The following is a 24,641-nucleotide window of genomic DNA, read 5'->3' on the forward strand; positions in this document are numbered from 1 at the left end:
TGAGCAGTTTGAGAAAGAAAAATAATTAGTGGAGTGTAGCACAGATCAGACAAAGATACATATGTTTAGATTTATTAAATCTGATATGATATAAAACTGTCAGGACAATATAAGAGAGATATTAAGTAACTGAAAGCTATATGTACAAAGGGCTATTGATCAAAATAAAGATCATAATATTGAAGAAAAATAAATGCAAATATAAAGAAGGATTTATTTAGAAATAAATAGTAGATTGAAGAACAAAAATTTGTCGAAAGATAATGTCCATCATCAGTTGAGTAAGCAACTTTTTCAAGGTGGAAAAGAAGTTTATTTTCAGTGGGTGAGTGCTCATGAAGAGAACAGTAGGTAGTTGGAGCTTCTTGTAGGCCGAACCCTACGAAGTGTGGGAGTTGGAGCTTCTAGTGGGTCACTGCTCATAAACATAGAGGTCGTAGCCTACAATACATTGTAAAAGAACACAATTTATATAAAATCATTTATTGTCTTGGTTTTCTCTTGCATTGGGTTTCCACGTAAATCTTGTGTTATTGTGTTCATGTGCATAATTCTTTATTTCAGCATTTGAAATCACTTGTGTGGATAAAAGTTTTAATTTTGCAAAATTATTATTATATTGATTCAATCCCCCCCCTCTTAGTATAATCATGTGCTGTTCAAGGAGTAGTCTGGCTTGGGGAGTTCTCAGAAGACGAAACAAGCTCTCTCAATGGCCTGTTTTACCAGTAGATAGGGGACTACGAAGTATTCCAGTCAGAGTGTAACATGTTACAGATTGAAGACGCAGATCTAGAATAAAGGTACCTAGAAGGCTATAAAGTAAAAGAAAATGGGGCCACAAAATTGTCAACTCTGGAGAATACTCCAATAAAAGATCTCGTTAATGGATCTAAATTAAAACCATATAAGGAAAGAAAGGAACTTGCTCTTGCCTACTTCATAAATATAAAAGATGACAAGGAGGAAGTTAAGAGGAAGGTTATAAAAAGCGAAATAAAGGACAACCACCCAAAAAGAAATAACAGAGGCACGAAATGGAGGACAGCGGATCAAAAGAAATGACTATGCCCAAGTAGCCATACCAAGGGAAGTTATGCAGTAAAAAAAGAACATAGTTGTACGGATGGAGACAAAGCACGTGCAAGTGGGCATACGTCTAGCTTGGGAAGATGCCTTACATCGGATTGGGAACGAGGTTGTACATCCAACCGGTGAGGAGGTCATATGTCGGGAGGAAGAGCCCGTATGTTGAGAGGAGAGGGTTGTACGTTGGAGGAAGAGGAGGCATTTGAGAGCAGCCAGAGTGAGTGATGGAGGAGGGAAGATTGGCACTGTGCGGGCACAATGAGCCAAGGGGGAGGTTGGAGCCAAAGCTCGTACACAAGGGGACGATGGAGTACGAGGAGAGGAGGCCGAGTGTGGAGCTAAAACTCGTACGCAAGGGTACAGTGGAATACGAGCAGAGGAAGTTGGAGTTTAACGTATGTAGGCATGAGATCAAGCTTGTATGTAGGGGGAAGGTACAACTTGTATGACATGAGGAAATGAGGTCAGCTGTCAATGTGTTTCAAGTGTACGTGCACATCCAACCTTACACAAGTCATGCACATTCCACTATATGCAAGGAGGGAGGGGAAGTGTACGAACACATTCAACCACAAACACCTTTGATCGTACGCAAGCCACAGGAAGCACGATTTGTTTCCATAGCTGTCATACGTCACAGACATGACAAAAGCTAGAGGGAGGTGGATAGTATACAATTAATAGAATAGGAAAATGGCCTATAGCAGTTCAGACAAAAGGAAACCACAGTTGGAGGTAGTAGAGGAACCATCTATTGCCATGTAGAAGTAGAGGGTAGAAACAATTGTGGGGAAATAGCTGTAGAGTGGAAAAAATGCTACACCATACCTCTAACTTGGGAGCAACCGCCTCTCATACAGACACTAGTAGACATTGAAGTTGCATTCTGATGGACATACTTAGAACTCCAACAAGGAAAATACTTGGCAATGCAGTTGGGTATGGAGTGGGAGATCGAAAAAGCTGCTCACATAGACAAGTGGAAGGTAGGAAAGGTTGCCCTGGAAGAATCTTGGAAGATACAAAAGGCTGCCTTGGAAAACAAAATCACAACAGAAGAGGCAAAAAAGATGGACATTTTTTGTGTTCTACAGGGAGTTCGTGCCAAACAAAGAGCAGTTGAATGAGATCTTCAGCGACTTCGAGGGGCCCCAAGTACAGGGATGCCTTCCCAACCCTCTTCGTGAAATTTAGGTTTTTTGTTTTGCTGCGTAGACATTTAGAAGACGACTTTTTTTTTGGGGGAATAAATGTAGTACGTAATAAAGTACTTAGCATTAGTTAAGCTTTGTTGGGTTGGGTAGTTAAGAAGCGAAGGGATGCACCCATTGGTTTTCGCAACCAACGGACCATTATATAAGAACTTTGAATTATTAATGATGTACTCATGTTTTGATAAACAATAAAAGAAATAACATTTCCTCGCCATTTGGTATTTTGGTGCAAATAATAAATGTTCTATTAGTACTATTGAATCTATGTTGTATTACTTAGTCTATCTTGTGAAAAAAACCATTCTACAAACGTTTCAAATTCTTTATCCAATAAAAGAAGTTTAGAGGACAAGAATCCTTTTCTTGTGGTCAAACAAAATTCTTTGGAACAATTTTATAAATCACTTGATCTTGGGTTGGTAGTATATTAGGTTCTACTTTTGTAGTGGCTTCTCTTATGTTGTTTCTTTTTTGTTCCTTTGCCGTCCTTTATCGTCTTCTTCTTGTTATTGCTAAATCTTTTCACTTATTAATTGCTCTACTATTTTTTTGTCGGGGTGAAGGTTGGAAACTTCTCATTTTCCATCTACCCTATCTAGGGGTGTTCAGGATTAAGACTTCCTTCCCGAAGAGCTACAAAAACACATTATAGAAAGGTGGGAACAACTACTATGGGTGGGTTGGCACCTACTATTGTAAGTTTGATGACTACTACAAGCAGTCGAATGCCCACAGAGTAGTAGGGGCCTCCCTCCCATTTTAAAGTATGTGTACAAAGTCCGCATTATGAATGTAAGGTAATTTTGCTTAAGTGGTCAAAGTGATAAGGCAGAAAACTAGTCAGGCTTGTTTAATCAGTCATCTAGGCCCTTTCAAAATTCCTTCGTCGCTCAATCAAAAACATTGTTAATAAAACTAGCAATGTCTTAACTTGCACAGACAACCAATTGTCATCAGGGATGTTTTGTTTTATTGATTTTCTTTCAAAAGTATTCATATTAGGCCATCTACTACACTTTGAATTCACTATATTCAAATGGAGAAACTCATGCATCTCAAACATCCTCTCTAACAAAATGAAGTAATTGGCATATTTTATCATTTGAATCTCTGGTTTTACCACTACTTCACTCAGTTTATTTTATTAATGTTTTTCAATGCTTTGTTTAATGTATGAACACGTGGTCCAAAAACTGTGCTTCTAAGCACCCTCCACCAGTATACGTTTTGATTTGTGCACATGTGCTGAGTCAATGACCACTCATAAAACGCTTGACGCCTCAACCTCCTCTATGACCTCTTTCAAAATGTTAAACTAGAAGCCAGCATCCTTATGTTTCCTTGGGCAATCAACAACTCTAAGAAAAATAAGAGCTAGCTGGCCATTCGACTATGATATTGATGATTGGGCAATGTTTGATATTGGTCCACCCATATATTACAATAGAACAACCTGTCCTGATCCAAGTTTATTGAATATCCTCCATTACCAAGCTATCCTTAGAATATTCTTTGTTTAGTAGGTTGAGCGTAGCTTATGATCTTTTGGGCAGCAAATCAGGAAACAATCAAGGCTACATCTTTGAACGTTTGTTTGAAGAGGAATGAGCTACATGAAGTGGGGTGACATGGGCTTTAAAAAATTTGGCAATGAAAGACTGCTGCATCTGGTGTTGGCTTATTGAACATACTTGCAATCCTCTTTGGCCTCTCACTACCACTAAAATTCCTCTTTTCTTATCTTAATGTCGTTTTCAGTATCTCACAAGTTTCTAAAGACTTCAATTCCTATAAAGAAAGCAGTAAATATAAATATTCTCTGAGCAAGGTATTATGCTCTATCGACAACTCCACTAAAGATATGACAATAATGAAATTTGCAAGCCAATGATTTTTTTGATAAAAGTCATAACATTCAATATTTGATTTCTTCTCTGGAACCATGGGCTTAAATATAGGTATCTCACAACAATATTCATTAATATAATTAATGAAGCCTGTTATATGACCTATAGATGTCTCTCTAGATCATTTTGAAAGCGAATTAGCTCCTGAAGGTATCCTTCACAGGTTTTCCACTCTACTTCAACCTTTGACAGAACTTGAGCCACAGTTTTCTACTTCAAATGGCAAAGATAGATTTGTTTAAGTGACCAGACCTGTCATACCAGACATGATTTCATCATTTCCTCTTAAAAGAAAAGCACTACAAATCTTTACAAGCAGTAGATTAAATTTCCTGATTGTGTGTGAAATTCAATGTTAGACAGCTTGAATGAAACAAGGTTCTCTTATTATATAATTTTATCACTAAGTGTCTCATACTGGAACCATATCTTTTTGCTTCTGCAAAATATTCTTTGAGACCTTCACTTATGAGTTGCATGTGGATTTGTACAACCTGTGTATTTTGAATGGAAATTCTGGTCCACAATAAGTGCAGTAGTTTTGCTTGCGATTGACCAATATCTACATTTTTACAAACTTGTTTGTTTCTGCTTGAAGTATTTTCCTGTATAGATCTTAGAGACTATCTGAATAACAAGGTTATCATAAAAGAAATGCTTAAATTATAACAAGGAGAGAATATTTATTTAGGAAAATCACAATACACGATGGACATATAAAATTTGATTGTTCAAGTAGTTTAAGATCATGTTTTTTCGATAAGTTATTAGAGTAGTCCGTAGCTTTTCCAAAAGATATTTAAATGCAGTGAGTGTAAATATGATGAATCTATGTTGAAATGTCATGTCAGGTTTCTCAACAAGCAGGACATTTGCAGCTGGTGGATGCAACTGGGGCTCTTGATGTGGTTGTACCGGATTTTATGTCTTGTTCCTCTCTGCAAAAATTCTATGAGGTTTTCACCTATTTTGTTTGATTCCTGTTATTTAAAACTTAAGCATGAGTTGGTTTTGAATTGTTTGTTTTATTCTATAGCCTACTCTATAAACTATAAACATGTGTTAGAAGAGTCAACATTCTAACAATATGGTAATCTTTTCAATTCAGCCTACGGTATATTTCTTGAATTCCAGTGTGCTCTTTGGTTCAACTTGAGTTGTTATTTAAATTGCAAACATAATGCATGGGGCACCTTTATTTTGTCTCTACTTATATATAATGATTCACAAATGTAGTTTCCAATATATTTATGGTATGTTCAGTCGTTTGGATTGATTGTTTTCCCTCTAGATGCTAGAATTCATTGTTGAATTGAAATGAGGTGAATGCATTTGTTGTGAAAGATCTAGGACTATTACCAGAATTCTAATGCGTCTTCTTTGGATAAATCCTGTTAATGATTATTCATTGTTTTTTGGCCATAAATACTTGTTCCCTTACGTTAAACTTTAAGGAAGGAAAAATCAAATCATATCAATATTGACAAATGAGCAAAAGTATGTTAATGGGATTTAAAATAACATTCACTTACATAGAATAGAACTAGTGTAAATGAATCTTAAGATCTGAAAATCAGCAAAGGATTAGAACACAAAATAATGTAGAAGTAGCAATAGGCTACAATTTCAAATTTCTCAAACCCTTGAACTGTATTCTGAATATAAGTAAAAAATTACAAGTAGTCATGTTAGGTAAAGGCCTCTTAATGAAACAAGGAGAATATGAAGATCAAAGCAGGAGACAAAAGTTGGAAAAGAGTTTTGTCATTCCTATATAAGAAAGCTCAGAGAAGCAGAACCAAGTACATCTTTATCTGCCACCTGAAGATGGAAAGTGCAAGATTTAAAAATATCTGTATTGAGATGTCCATGATTAAGAGGGCTATGGGAAAATCTAGAGTACTTACACTAGGACTGCGTTAACACCAAAGGGAGACGAGTCTCTCGAGCAATAGATAAAACTACCCATATATCCCTGTCCTTTGCAAAAGTACATACTCATTTTTGTTTCAGCATAGTATTATATTGTAATGAACTTGCCTATTGTTCCTGAGATAAATTCCAACATTTTCTGCAATGTTAAACATGAAATTTCAAACTACGGATTCAATCATTCCAGTTTAAAAAAAGTTTCTTTTTGTGCTCTAAACAATGCAATGGAACTTATACATGTAGTTCAACTACATGCAAGGACCACAAAATTTAGGGAGCTTCCAACTCCTCCGCAACATGGAATAATAGATCTTTGATATGTAGTGTCTGATAATAAAGATAGCAAGCAAAGATTAGAAATCCATTCAAAAGCTGGTAGAAGAATGCATCTTGTCGACATCTAAAAATGACTAATACATTTTCATCTTATCATTTCATCACTTTCTCACCAATTCTTCTATCTATATTAATTAAATAAATTTTAATTAATTCATTATACTTTTTCCGCCGTTGTTGATTAAATTCAATTTTAATTATTTGTTTTTCTAAAATCAATAATTTTTTTCTTCAAATAATTTATCATTTCCTCTCCACTATATATTAATAAAAATTGGAAAAGGGGAACTCCAAAATGGAGGGCTATGCATGTTATAAATAGCTAAGCATAGTTTTATCCTACGAGATCCAAAATTCAGGGGCCATGTAATGTCCCCTTTTTGGGTCGGTCAAGATTGATACTTATTCAGTCAATCATTATGGAGATATGTCCATAACAATAATTCGAAGTACCCAATCATGTTATTATTTGGTTTGTAAATGGATGGTATAGATGCTATCCAAGTTGCCTAGACACCAACTATGGTCTCCCTCAAAGTTTATAGATGCAAGTCCACATCCTGAAAGCTTACAGATTGATGTCCTCTACCCTGTATTGGGATAATATCTGTTAGCTTGGATTTTATACAGCCCCTCCCTGGCAGCATCATAGCCTTCCCTTCTTAAAATAAAATAGTAATAGGACTAAACATGGTTTAATAAATATCTTTGTACTCATTTTTACTCTTTAATATGATATACATGAATTCTATTTATTTTTGTCATAGCTATTAATTTAATATGACCAATATATATTGACATTAAGTTGATATATATAAATCTATACTTAACAAAATTTGTAGGGCATGCCATACACCTTACTATGTTTGGTGATTGGGTCGTTACATCCCTAACACCTAGTAATCATTTAATTCTCAGACACCTCTGGTTTAATTAACTTTATTCTGACGTTGCAAGGTCAAAGAGGCAACAGCATAGATCAATTCCTCCCCATTCGACACGAAGCACTAAATGGGAAGTACTTCTCTAGTTTACGATGTTCCTTTTCAAATTTTAAGGAAGGATGTTATCACTCATTTCAATGTTATTAGTCCTCTTTTTAATGGTTTATCCTCTTACGCCCATTGGTGTTTTTTTTGTAATTTCCCTTTATGCCATGTGCTTGGAGTGAGGACTCTCTGAGTATAAGATGTAAAGTTTCTGCAAATTCTGAAGTGACTCAAAATTAGATTATATCTTTCTTAATCTGCTGTAGATGATCTTCAATAACAGTCTTGTTTGAATGAAATAATATAATTCTGGAAATGCTTTTAATTCCTGCAATTCGTCTTGGGGCAGTACTGATTTAAGGAGCAGACTTCAATGTGTTGTGTATCCTTAAACTTCAATCACACCCACCTCTTATACCATGACCAAAGGGCATGTCCCTTAAAGGGACATGACCCTCTTTAGGTCGGTCCACACTTCACTTATAGAAATCGGTGCTCAATAGGAGATAGCATATTAAGTAACATAACTAAATAGTTATAGGTAGTGCATAACAAGGTTATTGCCAAGGATCGCCGCCCATCCAATTGCCAAGTGTAATGTATTGAATGCCTTGGAATGGTATGCAAGAAGAGAAGAGTAATGTGCGGTCTGCACACTCAGACCATTATGAATATCACTATTAGAAATTTAACACTCCCTCTTAACTTGATTATCATACTGAGAGATAATGTATCTCGTATCATCAATTATGATGAATAAGCATAGACTGATACTCTATATATATTTGAATCTTCTGAGCAAGTGGTACCATGGAACACATGATACTGCATCATTTAACCATCTTGTGATATGACTTAAAACTTATACTAGTGATGTCAATATTGCATGTAATGCAATACACACACGATAAAATCCGAAGAATGATTAAATTCTTCTTTTATCCAAGTTGTGACTCATAGGTACTGGCAATCCTATATCACAACTTGATCCTGCATTAAGATCTACCAGAACACAGGATAAAGTTTGAAGAATAAATTCTTCCTTTATCCAAGTTGTGATTCATAAGTATAGAAATGCTTATGTCACAGATGATCTTGAACTCACCTAGATCTAATAGTAGTTCTCTACTGTTCAACACATTATCTGAGAAATCGTCATCTTTCGTAATGTCTTTTATACAACTATTTATTATCTCAGAGATTGTCACCCTTAGATAACGAATACAGACGGTGGAGCCCATAACAATTAATAGCATGACAATAAAATTATTTTATTAATAATTTAAAGAATACAAAATTTTATAATTCAATCATACCAAGTCTTTTCTTGAAGTGATCTATCTTCACTCGAGAGAGAGGTTTGGTAAGAGTATATGCTTTTTGATCTGTAGTACAAATGTATTCTAATTTTACAGTATTTCTGTCTACCATATTTCGTACATAATGGTAAGAAATTTCAATATGCTTGGATTTGTCATGAAAAACTGGATTCATAGAAAGCTTTATGGAACTTTGATTATCACAATGAATAACCGTAAGATTCATGGCTTGTATTCCCACAAGTAACTTCCTATGCCAAAACTGCTTCCCGAGAGGCCATTGCTGCTACAATGTATTAGACTTTTGTGAAAATTTGTGCTATTGAAGATTGTTTTCTGCATATCCATGATATCATTGTTGATCCTAAACTGAAACATCCAGAAGTACTTTTTCTATCCTTAACACTTCCACCCCAATCTGATTCTGTGAATCCATGTAAATCCAAGTCAACTTTCTCATATTTGAGCCCAAGGTTAAGAGTTCCTTGTAAGTATCTCATAATTTGTTTGACTGCAACTAGGTAAATCTCCTTTGGCTCACACATAAACTGACTTAAGGCGTTAACAACATAGCAAATATTAGGTATTGTATTTACCATGTACATAAAGAACCCAATCATCTGTCTGTAGAGAGTAGAATCTATGGAAGGTGATTCCGCTGTCGCTTCTGTAAGTTTATGTAGATTAGTCATGATTGGAGTGGAGAAGACATAGACTTGCAGTTCCACATTCCAAATCTCTTCAAGATATCTAATATATACTTCCTTTGATTATGTAATGACCCTCACTATAAAGGCCACAGAAACCCTCAAACTGAACTTAGGAATTTTGTCAAACACTTGGCATATAACAGTAATAATATTCAGAATATGGTAATTTCAGATTTGATACTTTCAGAATATAATCACAGAATTACAATATATATAAAGCCATTGAACTATATTTCAATTACAATGCAATAAATTCTGAAATTATTTTATTACCAATTCTGGACTGATTATTACAATGACTGTATGACAACAAATTTACCCAAAAATTGACATATATTTCAGAATGCAAGAACCTGGTTTGAAGAACTATGGAAGAACACCACGTTTTGCTGCAGATCGTTGATGAAGACCTCCAACCGCACCCCCAAACTGTCCTTAATTTGCTGCTGCTGCCCAAACTAGCAGGGCCGTACCAGGCCGTACCTGTACGGCTGCTGAAATAAAATAATATTAGGGTTTTGGGACCCCCAAATGCAAGGAAAATGGGCGCCTAGGGTTAGGTAGTAACCCTGTAATACCATAAAAAATAACTCCAAGGGGTTGAGGAGATATGAGCAATTATGTGGTTCCGAACCCTGCTTTGCCAATTCTGAAAATGCACTTATTCTGTCTTCAAACTCTTGTCAAATGCTTCTCCAATGATAGGGCAAATCTGAAATCCTTATTCCAACCAAAAACAAACCCTAACAACGAATTCTCAATAAGCTCCAATGAGATGGCTGAATACCAACTCCAATTATGCAACAATTCAGGTGATATTTCACACCCTCAAAGTCGCCAATCCAAGGGAGTGATTCGTTCCCAAAGATCGAATAATTTGCAGATCCAAAGTCCACAAATGTCTTCACAATGAAGAAGTAGAAGAGTTCTCCAATCCAAGCATGTCCAAATGAGAGGCCCAGCCCTCTATTTATTCACTTTTCTAAGAAGTTGCTAGAACTTCTAGAAAGATCCTTTATAATTTCTCATTATAATGCACTTTTTATAATAAAGTAATTTTATAAAATAAAAAGTGCAACTCAAATTAAAATTATAACATGTGGGCCCCAATATCACATAATGATAAAATATAACCTCTTAACACTTCTTCAAGAGCAAGATATGACTATCTGATCCGCAGAATTGACTCTCTTTCCACACCATTTGCCTACGAGAGTCTGGAATAGGCAAATCCATGATCAATGCCATGTCGAACTAAAGAGGGGACATTACAGATTAAGTATAATGTTGTCAGAATTTTGCCTTACTTCTAGTCCTAGGAAGTAATGAAGAAGTCCCAAATCTTTCATCTCAAATTCTCTAATTAGATCTTTCTTGCATTGATTTATGAGATGATCATCACCTATTATTAGTAAATCATTAACATACAGTATCAAAATTATCATATCATCTTTATCCCTTTTATAATATAGATTTGGATTAGCTTCGTTCTTGGAGAATTTTAAGCTGGTGAGATACTTATCAATTGTTTTGTACAAAGTCCTTGAAACCTATTTAAGCCCGTAGAGAGCTTTCTTGAGCTTGCAAACAAAGACTTTAGGATCATGAGTTTCAAATCCTTTAGGTTGCTCCAAATATAGCTCTTTTATAATCATTCCATTCAGGAATGTTGTTTTTACATCTATCTGATGTACTTTCCATCCCTTTGATGTTGCAATAGCTAGGACTTCTCTTACTGAGGTGTATCTGGCAATAGGATCAAATGATTCTTCATAATCAATCCCCTCTTTCTGAGAGAATCCCCTGGCTACAAATCTGGCTTTATATTTTTCAATGTTGTTTTTAACAACATGCTTTATTTTAAATATCCACTTGGAAGTGACAATAGATTTTCCTTTAGGTAGGAACAATTTCCCAAACATCTTTCTTCATAATGGATTGGTATTCTTCCGTTATAGCACTCTTCCAAGTTGTATATTTTATAGCATCTGAAACACTGGTTAGTTCTGAGTTAGACAAATCATTCATGTTTGTTGTATAACTAGAATTTTTTTTTGGGTCTTTTGCTTTCTCTGACTGTTTCGAATGGTGCAGCGAAGTCTTGTGCTTCCTCTACTGTCTTAATGACCCAAAGTGGTCTTTCCTTTGAATTTTGAGTTTCTTCAAGATTAAGATTTTGAATTTCATCTTCAATTTCTTCAATGTTCTCCCTCTGAGACTTAGATTCAGTATTTCTTTCAGAATTAGGTAAAGGAGAGGGTTCTTTAGAACGTAGGGCCCTTTTGAATGCTAAATCTTCTTCAAAAATTACATCCCTACTAAGTTCAATATTTTTCTGACTATGTATGAAAATTCTTTATGTTTTAGACGTTTCACTATACCCTACAAAAATACCTTTCCACCCGGAGGGTTCTAACTTAGTTTTCTTTTCTTTTAGAACATGTATATACACTGGGCACTTAAAAATCCTAAGATGACTTATATTGGGTTTAACCTTGGTAAAATTTTTTTTAGGAGTTTTATCTCTAAGGTAGGAGTGAGGACTTCTGTTCTGAATATAGACAACAATACAAGAGGCTTTTGCCCAAAGATAATATTCTAGATTTTGATCATATATCATAGCTCTTGCAACTTCTATAATTGTTCTATTCTTCCTTTTCGCTACCTTGTTTTGTTGCAGGTTTTAAGGAATGATATACTCCTTTTTAATTCTTGTTTCTTTACAAAACCTTTTAAACAAATTTGAGGTGTATTCTCTCCCATTATTAGTCTTAAGAGTTTTAATTTTATGTCCTGATAAGTTTTCAGTTAAGTTTTTAAATTCTTTAAATCTCTTTAGGATTTCTTCTGATCCTTTGCATTTTAAGAAGTAAATCCACGTTTTCCTAGAGAAGTCATCTATAAAAGTTATATAGTACTAGAATCCTTTGAGTGAAAGAACAGAGATAAGTCCACATAAATCTGAGTGAATTAATTCCAAAACATTGTTAGTTTTCTAGTGCTACCATGAAATGGACTTTTGGTGTTCTTACCCCAGAGCACATCCTATGCATATGCTTGAGTGATCTTTATTCGGTTTAGGTAAACCAGTAAGCATCTTCGCCAGTGTTGATAAAGTTTTGAAATTTAGATGTCCTAACCTTCTGTGCCATATTTCATTTATATCCACAGCTTCATGAATTAAGGCTTGAATAGCTCAACTAGGTTCTGAATTTAATTCATACAAATACCCTTTTCTTTGACCAATTAATTTTTCTTTTTTAATTGAGGAGTCCTTAGGCCAGTTTATGACTTTACCGTCCATGAATGCAACATTATGTCTGTCATCTTCAAGCGTTGTAACCAAGATTAGATTCCTTTTTATTCTTGGTACATAAAGTACTCCTTTGATAAGAAAAGAATTACCCAACTTTATTTTCAAGGTGCAATTTCCAATTCCTTTGACGAAATGCGCTGAATTATCACCAATGGTGACTTTTCCATTATCCTTTTCTGATATAGAGTCTAGTGTTTCTTTGTATGTTGTAATATGTTGAGAAGATTCACTGTTAATCACCTATGCTTTACTTGAAATTTCATTTGATAGTGCCGAATACAATACACATTTCTTAGGATCATAGTTATCTTCTTCCCTAGTGATGTTTGTACAGTTCACTTGCTGCTTAGAATTCTCAGGGCAATTAGATCTGAAATGTCCAAACTTTTCAGATTTGACGCATTTTGTTTTTGATAGATCTTTCTTAGGTTTTCCATTCTTTTGATTACCCTTTTTCTTCTTGAAGTGCTTCCTTTTGCCTTTATAGGAATTTGTATTAAGAACATGAAGTTCTTCATCTTCAGTTTTCAACTTTCCCATTTTCTTAAGTTTTTGGATTCTTCTTGATGAGATTCTCCTTTAAGTCTATTGAAGTCAAGAAGTTTGTCTCTAGCACTTATTCCTTGTGCGAATGTTTCCCATGAATTTGGTAATCCATCTATAGCCATCGGTGTTAGTTCCATGTCATTAATGATGTTTCCTATTTTTGCAAGTTCATCTCTTAGACTGGAAATCCTTAGGAAGTAAGAATTCATCGATTCTCCCTTCTTTATTTGAATATGATTTAGTTGCCTTTTTAGTGTGAGGACTCTAGTTGCATTGTTAATCTCATATGCATTTAATAATGCATTCATCATATCATGGGGACTATATCATTCTTCACTCCATCTGGTATGATTTCTATGGCTTTCTTGTTTCCTTCCCCAGATAGTTATATGAGGTTCAATAGTAGGTTGTCTAGATGATGAATCAACAAATGTTTTAGATCATTCTCTTCAAGAATGATCATGATTCTGAATTTCCAAGCATCAAAGTATTCTTTCCCATCAAAGCTGTCTTTGGGTTTGATTGTGTATGCCATTGAAGATAGGAGAAAGATGCTAGATATATATGAAGTCTGATTATTTAATTTGCAGAGCCTAGGTTCAACTTCTAGAGCTCTTATACCATGTAAAGTGTCTGCAAATTTTGAAGTGAATCAAACTTAGATTGTATCTTTCTTAATCTGCTGTAGATGATCTTCAATAACAATCTTGTTTGAGTGAAATAATATAATTCTAGAAATGCTTTTAATTCCTGCAATTCGTCCTGGGGCACTATTGACTTAAGGAGCAGACTTCAATGTGTTGTGTGTCCTTAAACTTCAATCACATGCACCTCTTATACCATGAGCAAAGGGCATGTCCCTTAAAGGGACGTGACCCACTCTAAGTTGGCCCTCACTTCACTTATAGAAATCGGAGCTCAATAGGAGATAAAAAATGTATTAACTAACAGAACTAAATAGTTATAGTTAGTGCATAACAAGGTTAATGCCAAGGATCGCCGCCCATCCAATTGCCAAGTGTAATGTATTTAATGCCTTGGAATGGTATACAAGGAGAGAAGAGTAATGTGGGGTCTGCACAACCAGACCTGTATGAATATCATTGTTAGAAATTTAACATAAGACATGTCTCATATCCCGCAAAAATCACCACTCTTCATAGTAGCTTGTAATCACCATTTTTCAAATCAGTTAACTTCGTGCTAATCCATATCGGTATTTCTCATAATGACTATAGTAGACCTCCATTATAATTACTAATTGTATCATTCCATAGATTGCTGATTATGCTTAGTAATTATTAATTTTAAATCGAGATTCTAAAGGAATTTGTAACATTATATTATTATATCATTAGTTGGATTATACCATTTATTTATATAGTTATTTGATAATATAACATTAGTTATTAATGTATGGTATCATATATCATTATTAACAGAGTGATATAACATTATTACTTTGCGATTTATTTAATAACAAATATATTAATCATATGTCAGTCATGGCTCATCATCTTTTTTAATTTCATAAGTCAATATTGTAGATTGTCTTAATGATATATCATATTATTATCTTAACGATAATAATATTTTTTTATAATAGATTCACTAGTATGTATGTATGAGTTGCGTTGTAGTCCTGATATATTATTCTTATTTATTAAATATTATAATATTTCAAAATCATAATCATTATCGAAGGGGTCGTGACAGGCAACAATAATTTCCATTCTAATAGATCATTGCAACCCATTTATTATGGCAGCTTTGCCTATGATCTGTCTTGAGAGCATAAAATCATCAGGAATGATCCATTTGATGGTTTTGCCTTCTTCCGTTCTTTGATTGTGCTCCAATCATTTGTGGTTGTTTGACCTAAATCTATGCTCTTTTTGTTTTTCTCTATGAAAGATGGATTCATATACTGTGGAACAGTAATATTTTTTGATTTAACTGTAACACTGGTTTCACTAGGAACTTCAGTGGCCTTTTGCATTTGAAATAACCTTAACAATAGTAGAGGTCATATTTATCTCCCTAGATTTATTTTTTGGATAATGCACCACCTTTGATTCCACTGTATATAAGCTGGTCCAAGAATACATGGCTTATTGGACTTGAAGTTGGAAGCATTTTTTCCAAGAGAAAAAATGTGTTCTGGTTGTGGTTAGCCCCTTTCCACCAAGGGCTTCCTCGAACCAAAATTTGTTGAGGGAGTAAGAAGCTTTGAGCATTTCACTGCTTTGTTTTCAGTAGCGTAACAATGTCTGCATCTGAAAGCAATATGTTCATAATCTACCATTTGGTTCGAAAACTTGGAACGAAATTTTGTTTTGAACTTAACAAGAAGAGGATGGTTGAGATCAGTTTTGACAAGAATTCATGCAAATGTCAAGGATGAGAAAAGAATACATGTAGAATGGTCATTTGAAGATGATGGTCTAGAAATGTAGTTACCAACAAAGTTCCCGAAGAAACACCCATTTATACTAGGGTGATGAGTCATTATGAGACCAACTTTGCAATTCACAAACTCAAACAAAGAGTAATAATGGAACACATCCACACAAGTAAGATCTAACAACTTAGACCATAGAGTGCACACCTTATTCACGTGGAAATCCTTGAGAGAGAAAAGCACAGAAAAATATTACTTATAAAGGAAAATTCTTACAATCTTTGTAGGAACCAACCAGTAGGATACATTGATCCCCTCCATTGAACAAAATTTAGAGTTAATTTTCAAAATTGTCAAACTAGGCTGAAACTAAGTAATTATGGAATTTATATTGTTAATTGTAGTGCAAAAATGAGCTCTCATGACATGAGTGAAGAGGAGGGGTAAGTATAGAATTTACATTTTTTATTATATTGTGAAAATGAGCTCACATGACATGATAGAGTATGAGGTAGAGGTTCATAGATAGGGTACTTAGTCTGAATATGCACTTAAGGTTTATGAGGATGACCATGGTGCTGAGCCTGTACTTGAAGTACAAACTTGTATATGGTAAGTGTAGAAGCTAATATAGAGTGCCCGTCAGCATTAGTAATCGATTATGCTAGGGCTTCTTTTGATTGTAAGTCAACTCTCTGATAGTTTGCACGAAAACTACTAGGTACACTAGGGAGATATGGGGGCCAAGGAAATGGAAACTCAACTTTTGTGATCTACGATGGGATGAAAACATTATTATAGTCAATGCATGCTTTATTTTTATTCAAGGAAAAGGTGTTACTGCATGTTCTTTTTTGGCAAAAGTGGGAAACCTCAAATACATGCTGAGATAAACAAGCTATGTGGTATTCTTGATGATAGTACAGCTACATGTGTGCCTACCGCTTTGTCTCATATGATATAGGTTCAGCAGACCTAACCACAAAGTTCTAGTCATACTTTGTAGACAAGAGTATTATGCAGGAGCATCCTGGGTGTAAGAGCAATCTTGCATCACCCAAATTTTTTTTTTCTTTTCAGTCTTTTTTATTTTAATAAGGACTAGTAGACATGGTGGTTACTATTTATGGGAACTTGCTATTTTTAGTAAGTTTGTCATATGAGTTTGGAATGTTCTCATTTTTTACTGGAAGGTTCATTTTAGAGTTATAAGCCCACCATAAAAATTTCATTGCTCTAGATTAAGTATCAGAGAAGTTATTGTGGATTTTCGGTGGAGAAATTTGCAGAAAAATCATCTAGCTCACCTCTGGAGGCACTTAGAGTGCTCAGATGAGGTTTGAAAACTCAAAGGAAGGACGCTTGCACATTTTCGAGCGTGTAGATCGGAAGTTGACTTTTTCGAAAAGTGGTTATAATAGGCAATCAGAGAAACGATTCGAGAGTTATGGCCTTTTGAATTTGGGCTACTTGAAATATCTTAAATAATTGTCAGAGATGTATTTGGCCGACTCTATGTATTGTTAGAGTCTGGTGACCCTAGGTATTAAGTTTCATTGTCTAGAACCTTTCTGAGCGGCGTAAAATTGCCTATTCAAGAAAGGTGCGAACATTGTCTAGGACAGCTCTGGGTTGTAGTTCGCAAGTTGTCTTGTAGATTACTGTAATGAAGGCCCTCATGTGGGTTAGCATATTGTAGTTGTGAATTCTGTAATTCCGCATTTGCGGCACAAATAAGAAGTCCATATTTTGTTCTTGCATTTGTTGTTGTTTCTTTTTTTTTGTTATGGTTTATGGTATCAAGGGGAGCACCCTTCATCAAGTGGTATCAGAGCTAGAGTTCTTTAGTGTGTGGACAGATCGCTGGTTGTGAGACAGTTCAAATCAGGACCGTGGTTTGGGCCGAGCGTGTAGACAAAAGGTCAATTGTGAGGCAGTTTGCACTAGGTTTCAGTGGAAGTGCGAAAATGGCTACACGAAGAGAGCGTGGCGGAAGAGTTGTAGGTGTTACACTTGAGGGTTTTAGAGCACTCCAAAGACAAATGCAAGCATTGGAAGAACAAATGCGTAGAAGAATAAATCTTCCTGTAAGAGATGAAAGCGAGGATGACGATGAAGTAGACGAAAATGCCGAAGTAGAGGTAGTTCTAAACCTAGAGGAAGAAATGCTTTTTAAGGCCATCTCCAAGATTGGAAAACGACTTAAGTTTGAAGTTCCCACATTTTCGTGAAATCTCAACCCAAAGGAGCTGATTGATTGGATCAATGAACTGGAGGAGCATTTTGAGTATGAAGATATTGATGGTCCTAATAGGGTCAGGTTTGTGAAGGCGAAACTAAAGTGTTATGCAAAGATTTGGTGGCAGGAGGTTCAGTTAAAGTGAAATAGAAAGGGAAAGGAAAAAATCACTAGATGGGATCGGATGATAGCTAAATTGAAGTGACAATTCATTCCTGTGGATTATGAGGTTGATCTGTTGAAGAAAATGCAAGGGTTGAAGCAAGTGAGAAAATCTGCTCAAGAGTATACTGAACAGTTCTACCAAGTTCTCATTAGAACTAGCCATGCAAAAGCTGATAAGGAGAAAGTCGCCCGTTATCAATGGGTTACGACCAAGCATTTAGGATGAGATGAGTCTTGTTTGAGTGACCAATATTGAGAAGGCATACCAGTTTGCCCTAAGGGTTGAGGAGAAACTAAGCAAGAAGTTTGATAACAAGAATAGTAGAAGAGGTTGCGATGGAAGATCTGGCAAACGATCTTATGGAGGTCGCAATGATGATCAAAAGAACAAGGACGAGGTTGGAAGTAGCAGTCAAAACCAAAGGGGAAACAATTCCAATCGTTTCCATGATCAGAACAATAGAGATCAGAGAGGAAGAGGTAGAGGACAAGGATTTGGAAGAGGAGGCTTTTGTAAGAAATGTTTTCACTACGGAGAAGAAGGGCATAGAGCATTTGAATGTACCCAGCGCCAAGGAAGTACAGATCGAAGAACAGAAGGACAAGCCATAGTTGCACATGTTTATGAAGATGCCAGATCCTCATCTTCTGAAGACGCTGAAAGAGGAGTCTTAGTTAACAGAAGAGTCTTGCTGAGTGGTGAGAATGAACTTGATCAAAGAAGCTTGTTTTGCACAAGGTGTAGATTTTAAGATAAGTGTTGTGATGTGATCATTGATGGTGGAAGTATTGGCAATTTGGTGTCAGAAACAATGCTCACCAAGTTGAAGTTGAAGAGGCAGAAACACCTGCGCCCATACTGTAATGCTTGGGTGCAAGATGACCACAAGGTCATGGTCAATGAGCAATGCTCAGTGAAGTTCAAGATTGGAAGCTACCAGGATGAGGTACTATGTCATATCATACATATGGACATATGTCATATGTTGTTGGGTAGGCCGTGGTAGTTTGACAGGAATGCTATACATGATTGCCGAGCAAATACCTACACTTTGACCAAAGATAGAGTGAAACATAAGTTGAAGCCATTGAAGGATAAAGAAGAAAAGGTATGTAGTATTGCCATAATATGTTTTGTTGATGGAAAAGAGTTTCTCAAAGGTATGAAGTGTGAGCATATGTATTTTGCTATAATTTCAAAAGATAGTAAAGAAGAAGTAGAGGAGGTACTTGCAGAAGTTGCAGAAATGTTGAGAGAGTTTTTTTTATATTGTACAAGATAATGTACCTGATGGATTGCCCTCAATGAGGAAGATCAATCACCAGATGGATTTGGTTCCAGGAGCCTGTTTGCCAAACAAGGCAGCACACAGAATGACACTAGCAGAAAGTAAAGAGTTGAACAAACAAGTTCATGAGTTGTTGTAGAAGGGGTTGATTTGAGAGAGTCTAAGTCCATGTACCATACCAGTAGTATTAACACAAAAGAAGAATGGAGAATGGAGGATGTGGACAGATTCTCTCGCACTATAAACAAAATCACAATTAAGTACAGATTTCCATTATCAAGGTTGGATAATATTATAGACTGTTTGAGTGGAGCTAAGCATTTCACAAAGATAGATTTAAAGAGTGGGTACCATTAGATGTGTATTAGAGAAGATGACGAGTGGAAGACTGCTTTGAAGACAAAAGAAGGACTGTATGAGTGGTTAGTCATGCGTTTTGGGCTAACCAGTGCACCGAGCACTTTCATGAGGCTCATGAATGAGGAATTGAAAGAGTTTCTGGGTAAGTTTGTCATTGTTTACCTAGATGATATTTTGATCTTTAGTAAGACATTAGAGGAGCATTTGATCCATATTCACAAGGTGTTTGATAAGTTGAGGGAAGAAAAGTGTTTGATAAACCTGAAGAAGTGCAGTTTTGTAAAGGAGTTGGTGTACCTTGGATTTGTAGTCTCAATAGAAGGTCTGAAAATGAACCCAGTGAAAGTGAAGGCTATCCCTGAATGGTCTACTCCAAGGAGTGCGATAGAGGTTAGATCTTTTCATGGATTGGCTAGTTTTTACAGAAACTTCATAAGAGGTTTTAGCAGTATTTGTGGACCCTTGTTTGAAACAATGTGAGGGGATAGGAAAGAATTTAAGTGGATTGTAGAAGCAGATAAGAGTTTTAATCTATTGAACCAGAAAGTAATTGAGCAACTTGTTTTAGCACTTCTTGATTTTAACAAGGTGTTTCAAGTAGGTTGTGATGCTAGTGGTATTGCAATAGGAGCTGTTTTGAGTCAAGAAGGTAGACCTGTTGCTTATTTTAGTAAGAAGTTGAATAATGTAAAAAGAAAATATTCTATTTATGATCAAGAATTTTATGCTATAGTTTAAGCATTGAAGAAGTGGAGACACTATCTTCTTCCTAAGGAGTTTGTTTTGTATACTGATCATCAAGCTTTGCAATATTTGAATAGTCAAGGAAAATTGAACCGAAGGCAATTAAAATGGGTTGAGTTTTTGCAGAGTTATATGTTTGTTTTGAAACACAGGAGTGGGAAGTCTAACAAAGTTGCAGATTTTCTTAGTAGATGACAACTTTTGTTGACAGAAATGTAGATAGAGGTGGTTGGGTTCAAGGAACTCGGTACTTTGTATCCAGATGATCTTGATTTTGGTGAAGCGTGGAATCCTTGTACAGAACCTGTTACACTTGACAGGACAAAATGGTTGGATTTGATGATCCAAGATAGTATGTTGTTTAAAGGAAACCAGTTGTGCATTCCCAGAAGTTCAATGAGAGAGAATTTCATCAAGGAGAAGCATAGTGGAGGGTTGGCTAGACATTTTGGCAGTGATAAAACCATATCTTTGGTTGCTGAGAATTATTACTAGCCACAGTTGCAGGAAGATGTGAAGAAGTTTGTATAGAGTTGCAGAGTATGTCAGATGGCGAAAGGAGTGAAGCAAAATACAGGTTTGTATCAGCCATTACCTGTACTAGAGAAGTCATGGGAGGATGTCAGCATGGATTTTGTTCTTGGATTACTAAAGACATAATGTGGGCATGATTCTATTTTTGTGGTGGTTGATAGGTTTTCAAAGATGACACATTTCATTCCTTACAAAAAGACTAGTGATGTTGTTTATGTAGTAGAGTTGTTTTTCAAAGAAGTGGTGAGACTAAATGATTTTCGAAAGAGTATAGTTTCAGATCGAGATACCAAATTTGTTGGGTATTTTTGGCATACGTTGTGGAAGAAATTGAAGATAGAGTTGAAGTTCAGTTCATCACATCATCCATAGACTGATGGACAAACAGAAGTGGTGAATAGGAGTTTGGGAAACTTGCTGAGATGCTTGGTTGGAGATAAACCAAAAGGATGGGATATGATTTTACCATAGGTGGAATTTGCATATAATAATTCTGTTAATAGGAGTACTGGTAAATCACCATTCCAGATTGTATATGGGAGTAGATGTAGAAATGCTTCTAAATTGAGGCAATTGGATAAAGGAGAGATAACTAGTGCTGAAGTAGAAGATTTTGCTGAACATTTGAAGAACATCCATGAGGAGGTGAGGAAGCACATCATAAAGATGAATACATAGTATAAGGCTAAGGCAGATGTGAAAAGGAGGTATAAGGGATTTCAGATTGGAGATGAAGTCATGGTTGATTTGAGAAATGAGCATTTTTCAATGGGTACATATAATAAGCTAAACATGAAGTTTTGATTGTGCGAGATAGTGAAAAGACATGATTATTGAAATGCTTATGAAGTGGATTTGCCCACTGAATTGAATGTTTCACCAGTATTTAACATTTCAGATTTGACAGAGTATTATAAAGGAGGTGATGGAGATGAAATTGAAGAAGCGCAGTGGAGTATTCCAGCAACTAGTTCAACTACAAACAAGATTGAGGAGATACTGGACAGTCGTGTTGGCAAAAGTACCAGGAACAAAACTTATGAGGAATATTTGGTCAAATGTAAAGGGAGGACTGTTGAGGATTAATCATGGCTAGCTAAGGAGGAGGTTGACTGTTCTCAAATTACCTCGGGTGTCTGATGCAGGAGCATCCTAGGTGTAAGAGCAATCTTGCATCACCCAAAAAAATATTTTTTTTTCAGTCTTTTCTATTTTAATGACTAGTAGAGAGGGTGTTTACTATTTATGGGAACTGATAGGCCAACACTAGGGCAAATAATTAAGAAATAATTAACAATTTATGATAAAATTCAGCTTGGTTTGTTGATGTCAATTCGAGAGCATAAGCTTGTGAAAGGTGTCCAAGCAATATGCGATGAAGGGATGTTGCTTATGATATGATGGATTATGAATGCATCTAGAAAACACAAGAATAAATCTGCAGCAAACTAAAGTAATTCTGGCGACAGGAACTGTCACTTTCTGGCGACAGGAACTATAATTTTCTGGCAATAACAGCTTCAATAGATCTAATAATCTAAAAAAAAAACTCTCAAATACAAACCAAATTGATCTACAAACCATAAATGTGCATAAGATATGGATGGTTAATCTGATAACATAATTTCTTAATGCACAATTATTTCTCTTCTAATTCTGTGATTAAAATTCTACAAAAACTACAATATAGGAATGCGACAGGAACTACAGTACAGAAATTAAAACAAATAATAATAGAAATCAAATCTGAAAGCCATATCAACCAGATCTGCCACATTGAAATAAAAATAGATTATTAACACTCATTGAATATAGAAATATAATATTAACTAACAAAAACTATCAAACATAACAATATAAAACATAATAAACAAATGCCAAACACACTAGAATAAATTATTTACAGTCTATCACCTGCTGGAGAGTGGGCGCCTTTCCTCCCAACAAACCGATTGAAGAAAATGCTCAAAGAACTCTTAAATCAGCTCAGCACAATAATATATTTTTGATATTATGATTCATACATTCTTCTCCTCCTTTCTTGAATATGTGATGGCTTATATAGCCTTTTACATATAAAACAAACAATTCCATTTTTATCATGAAAGTTCAATATTTATGGCTGAAACTTATTGTTTTATTTTTAATAAAGAGTGTTAAATATATGACCACTCTTTCTATAACACGATAAACTAATTTCTTAACAATATACTAATTATTTGCAAACTAATTTTCTAATAATATAACAAATAAACAATATTAAAATCTGGCAAAAATGGTAAATCTAAAATTTTGGCCTTTAGAAAACCACTCAGAATTCCTTTGTCGTTCACTTATTGAAGATTTTCTCGTGCGAGAACCAAATTGGCTCTATTCTGAACAAAACACATATCTCGAATTTTTCAGATTCTTCTTCATTTTCTTAGAAATTGCCACGCAATATTGACTATAGAAAATGTTTGAATTATGATTTCTTGCAAAATTCTAATAAATATAATAATATTGTTATATTTTCTTCAACATATTCCTTAGTCAATATTGTTGGAATAGAAAATACTCCAAATAAATACCAATAAGAGTCCTGCATAGAAGGTGAAGAAGGTGATAGGAAGTTGCAATCTCGACTGACAGGCGACAGGAGGTTGTTAAATAATAGGAAGATCTACAACAATGAATCAACATGCTGCAGTAGTAAAGATTAGTAAAACATAATCAATAATGAATTTTCCATATTTTAATCCCAAAACAATATTAAATACTACTTAATTATATTAAACTATATGCAACATTATAATGGTAAAATGAAATGAAATGGGATACAAACGGAATAGAGAAGTATGTAGGAAACTGCATAAGATAGATTAAAATAGAGCATTGAATAGGTTATAATTGGCTCTTCAGGAACTTGCTGTTTTTAGTAAGTTTGTCATATGAGTTCAGAATGTTCTCATTTTCTATTAGAAGGTTCATTTTAGAGTTATAAGCCTACCATAAAAATTTCATTGCTCTAGCTTAAGTATTGTAGAAGTCATTGCGTATTTTCGGTGGAAAATTTTGTAGAAAAATCTTCAGGCTCAACGTTAGAGGCCTTAGATTGCTTGGATGACTTTTGAAACCTTGGCAAAAGAATGCTTGTGTGGTTCCGAGCTTGTAGAGCATGAGTTGACATTTCCGAAAAGTGGTTATAATAGCCGATCGGAGAAACGGTTCGATAGTTATGGCCTTCTGAATTTGGGCTACCCGAAATATCTAAAATAATTGTCAAAGATGTATTTGGCGAACTCTATATGTATTATTAGGGTTTGTCAACCCTATGTATTAAGTTTCATTGTCTAGAACCTTCCCGGGCAGCATAAAATTGCCTATTTAAGAAAGACACGAACATTGTCTAGGACAGCTCTGGGTTGTAGTTTGCAGCTTGTCTTGTAGATTATTGTAATGAAGCCGCCCATATTGGTTAGCACATTGTACTTGTGAATTCTATAATTCCGCATTTGCGGTGCAAATAAGTATTCCATATTTTGTTCTTGCATTTGCTATTGTTTCTTTTT

The 24,641-nt window shown here is 35.2% G+C and overlaps 1 protein-coding gene across 2 annotated transcripts in view; it reads left to right on the plus strand.

Moving 5' to 3' along the window:
• The window catches only part of CTC1 (conserved telomere maintenance component 1), a 283,472-nt gene that overhangs the window by 168,667 nt on the left and 90,164 nt on the right, over positions 1 to 24,641 (plus strand). For both annotated transcript variants that reach the window (XM_089819188.1, XM_089819190.1), the window contains one exon: positions 5,062 to 5,166. In XM_089819188.1, coding sequence (XP_089675314.1) covers positions 5,062 to 5,166 — 105 coding nt within the window. The remainder of the gene's footprint in view (positions 1 to 5,061; positions 5,167 to 24,641) is intronic.

This window comes from Cupressus sempervirens, chromosome 3 (assembly GCF_028749045.1).
Source record: "Cupressus sempervirens isolate cs-2001-9-10 chromosome 3, ASM2874904v1, whole genome shotgun sequence".
Classification (NCBI taxonomy): domain Eukaryota; kingdom Viridiplantae; phylum Streptophyta; class Pinopsida; order Cupressales; family Cupressaceae; genus Cupressus; species Cupressus sempervirens.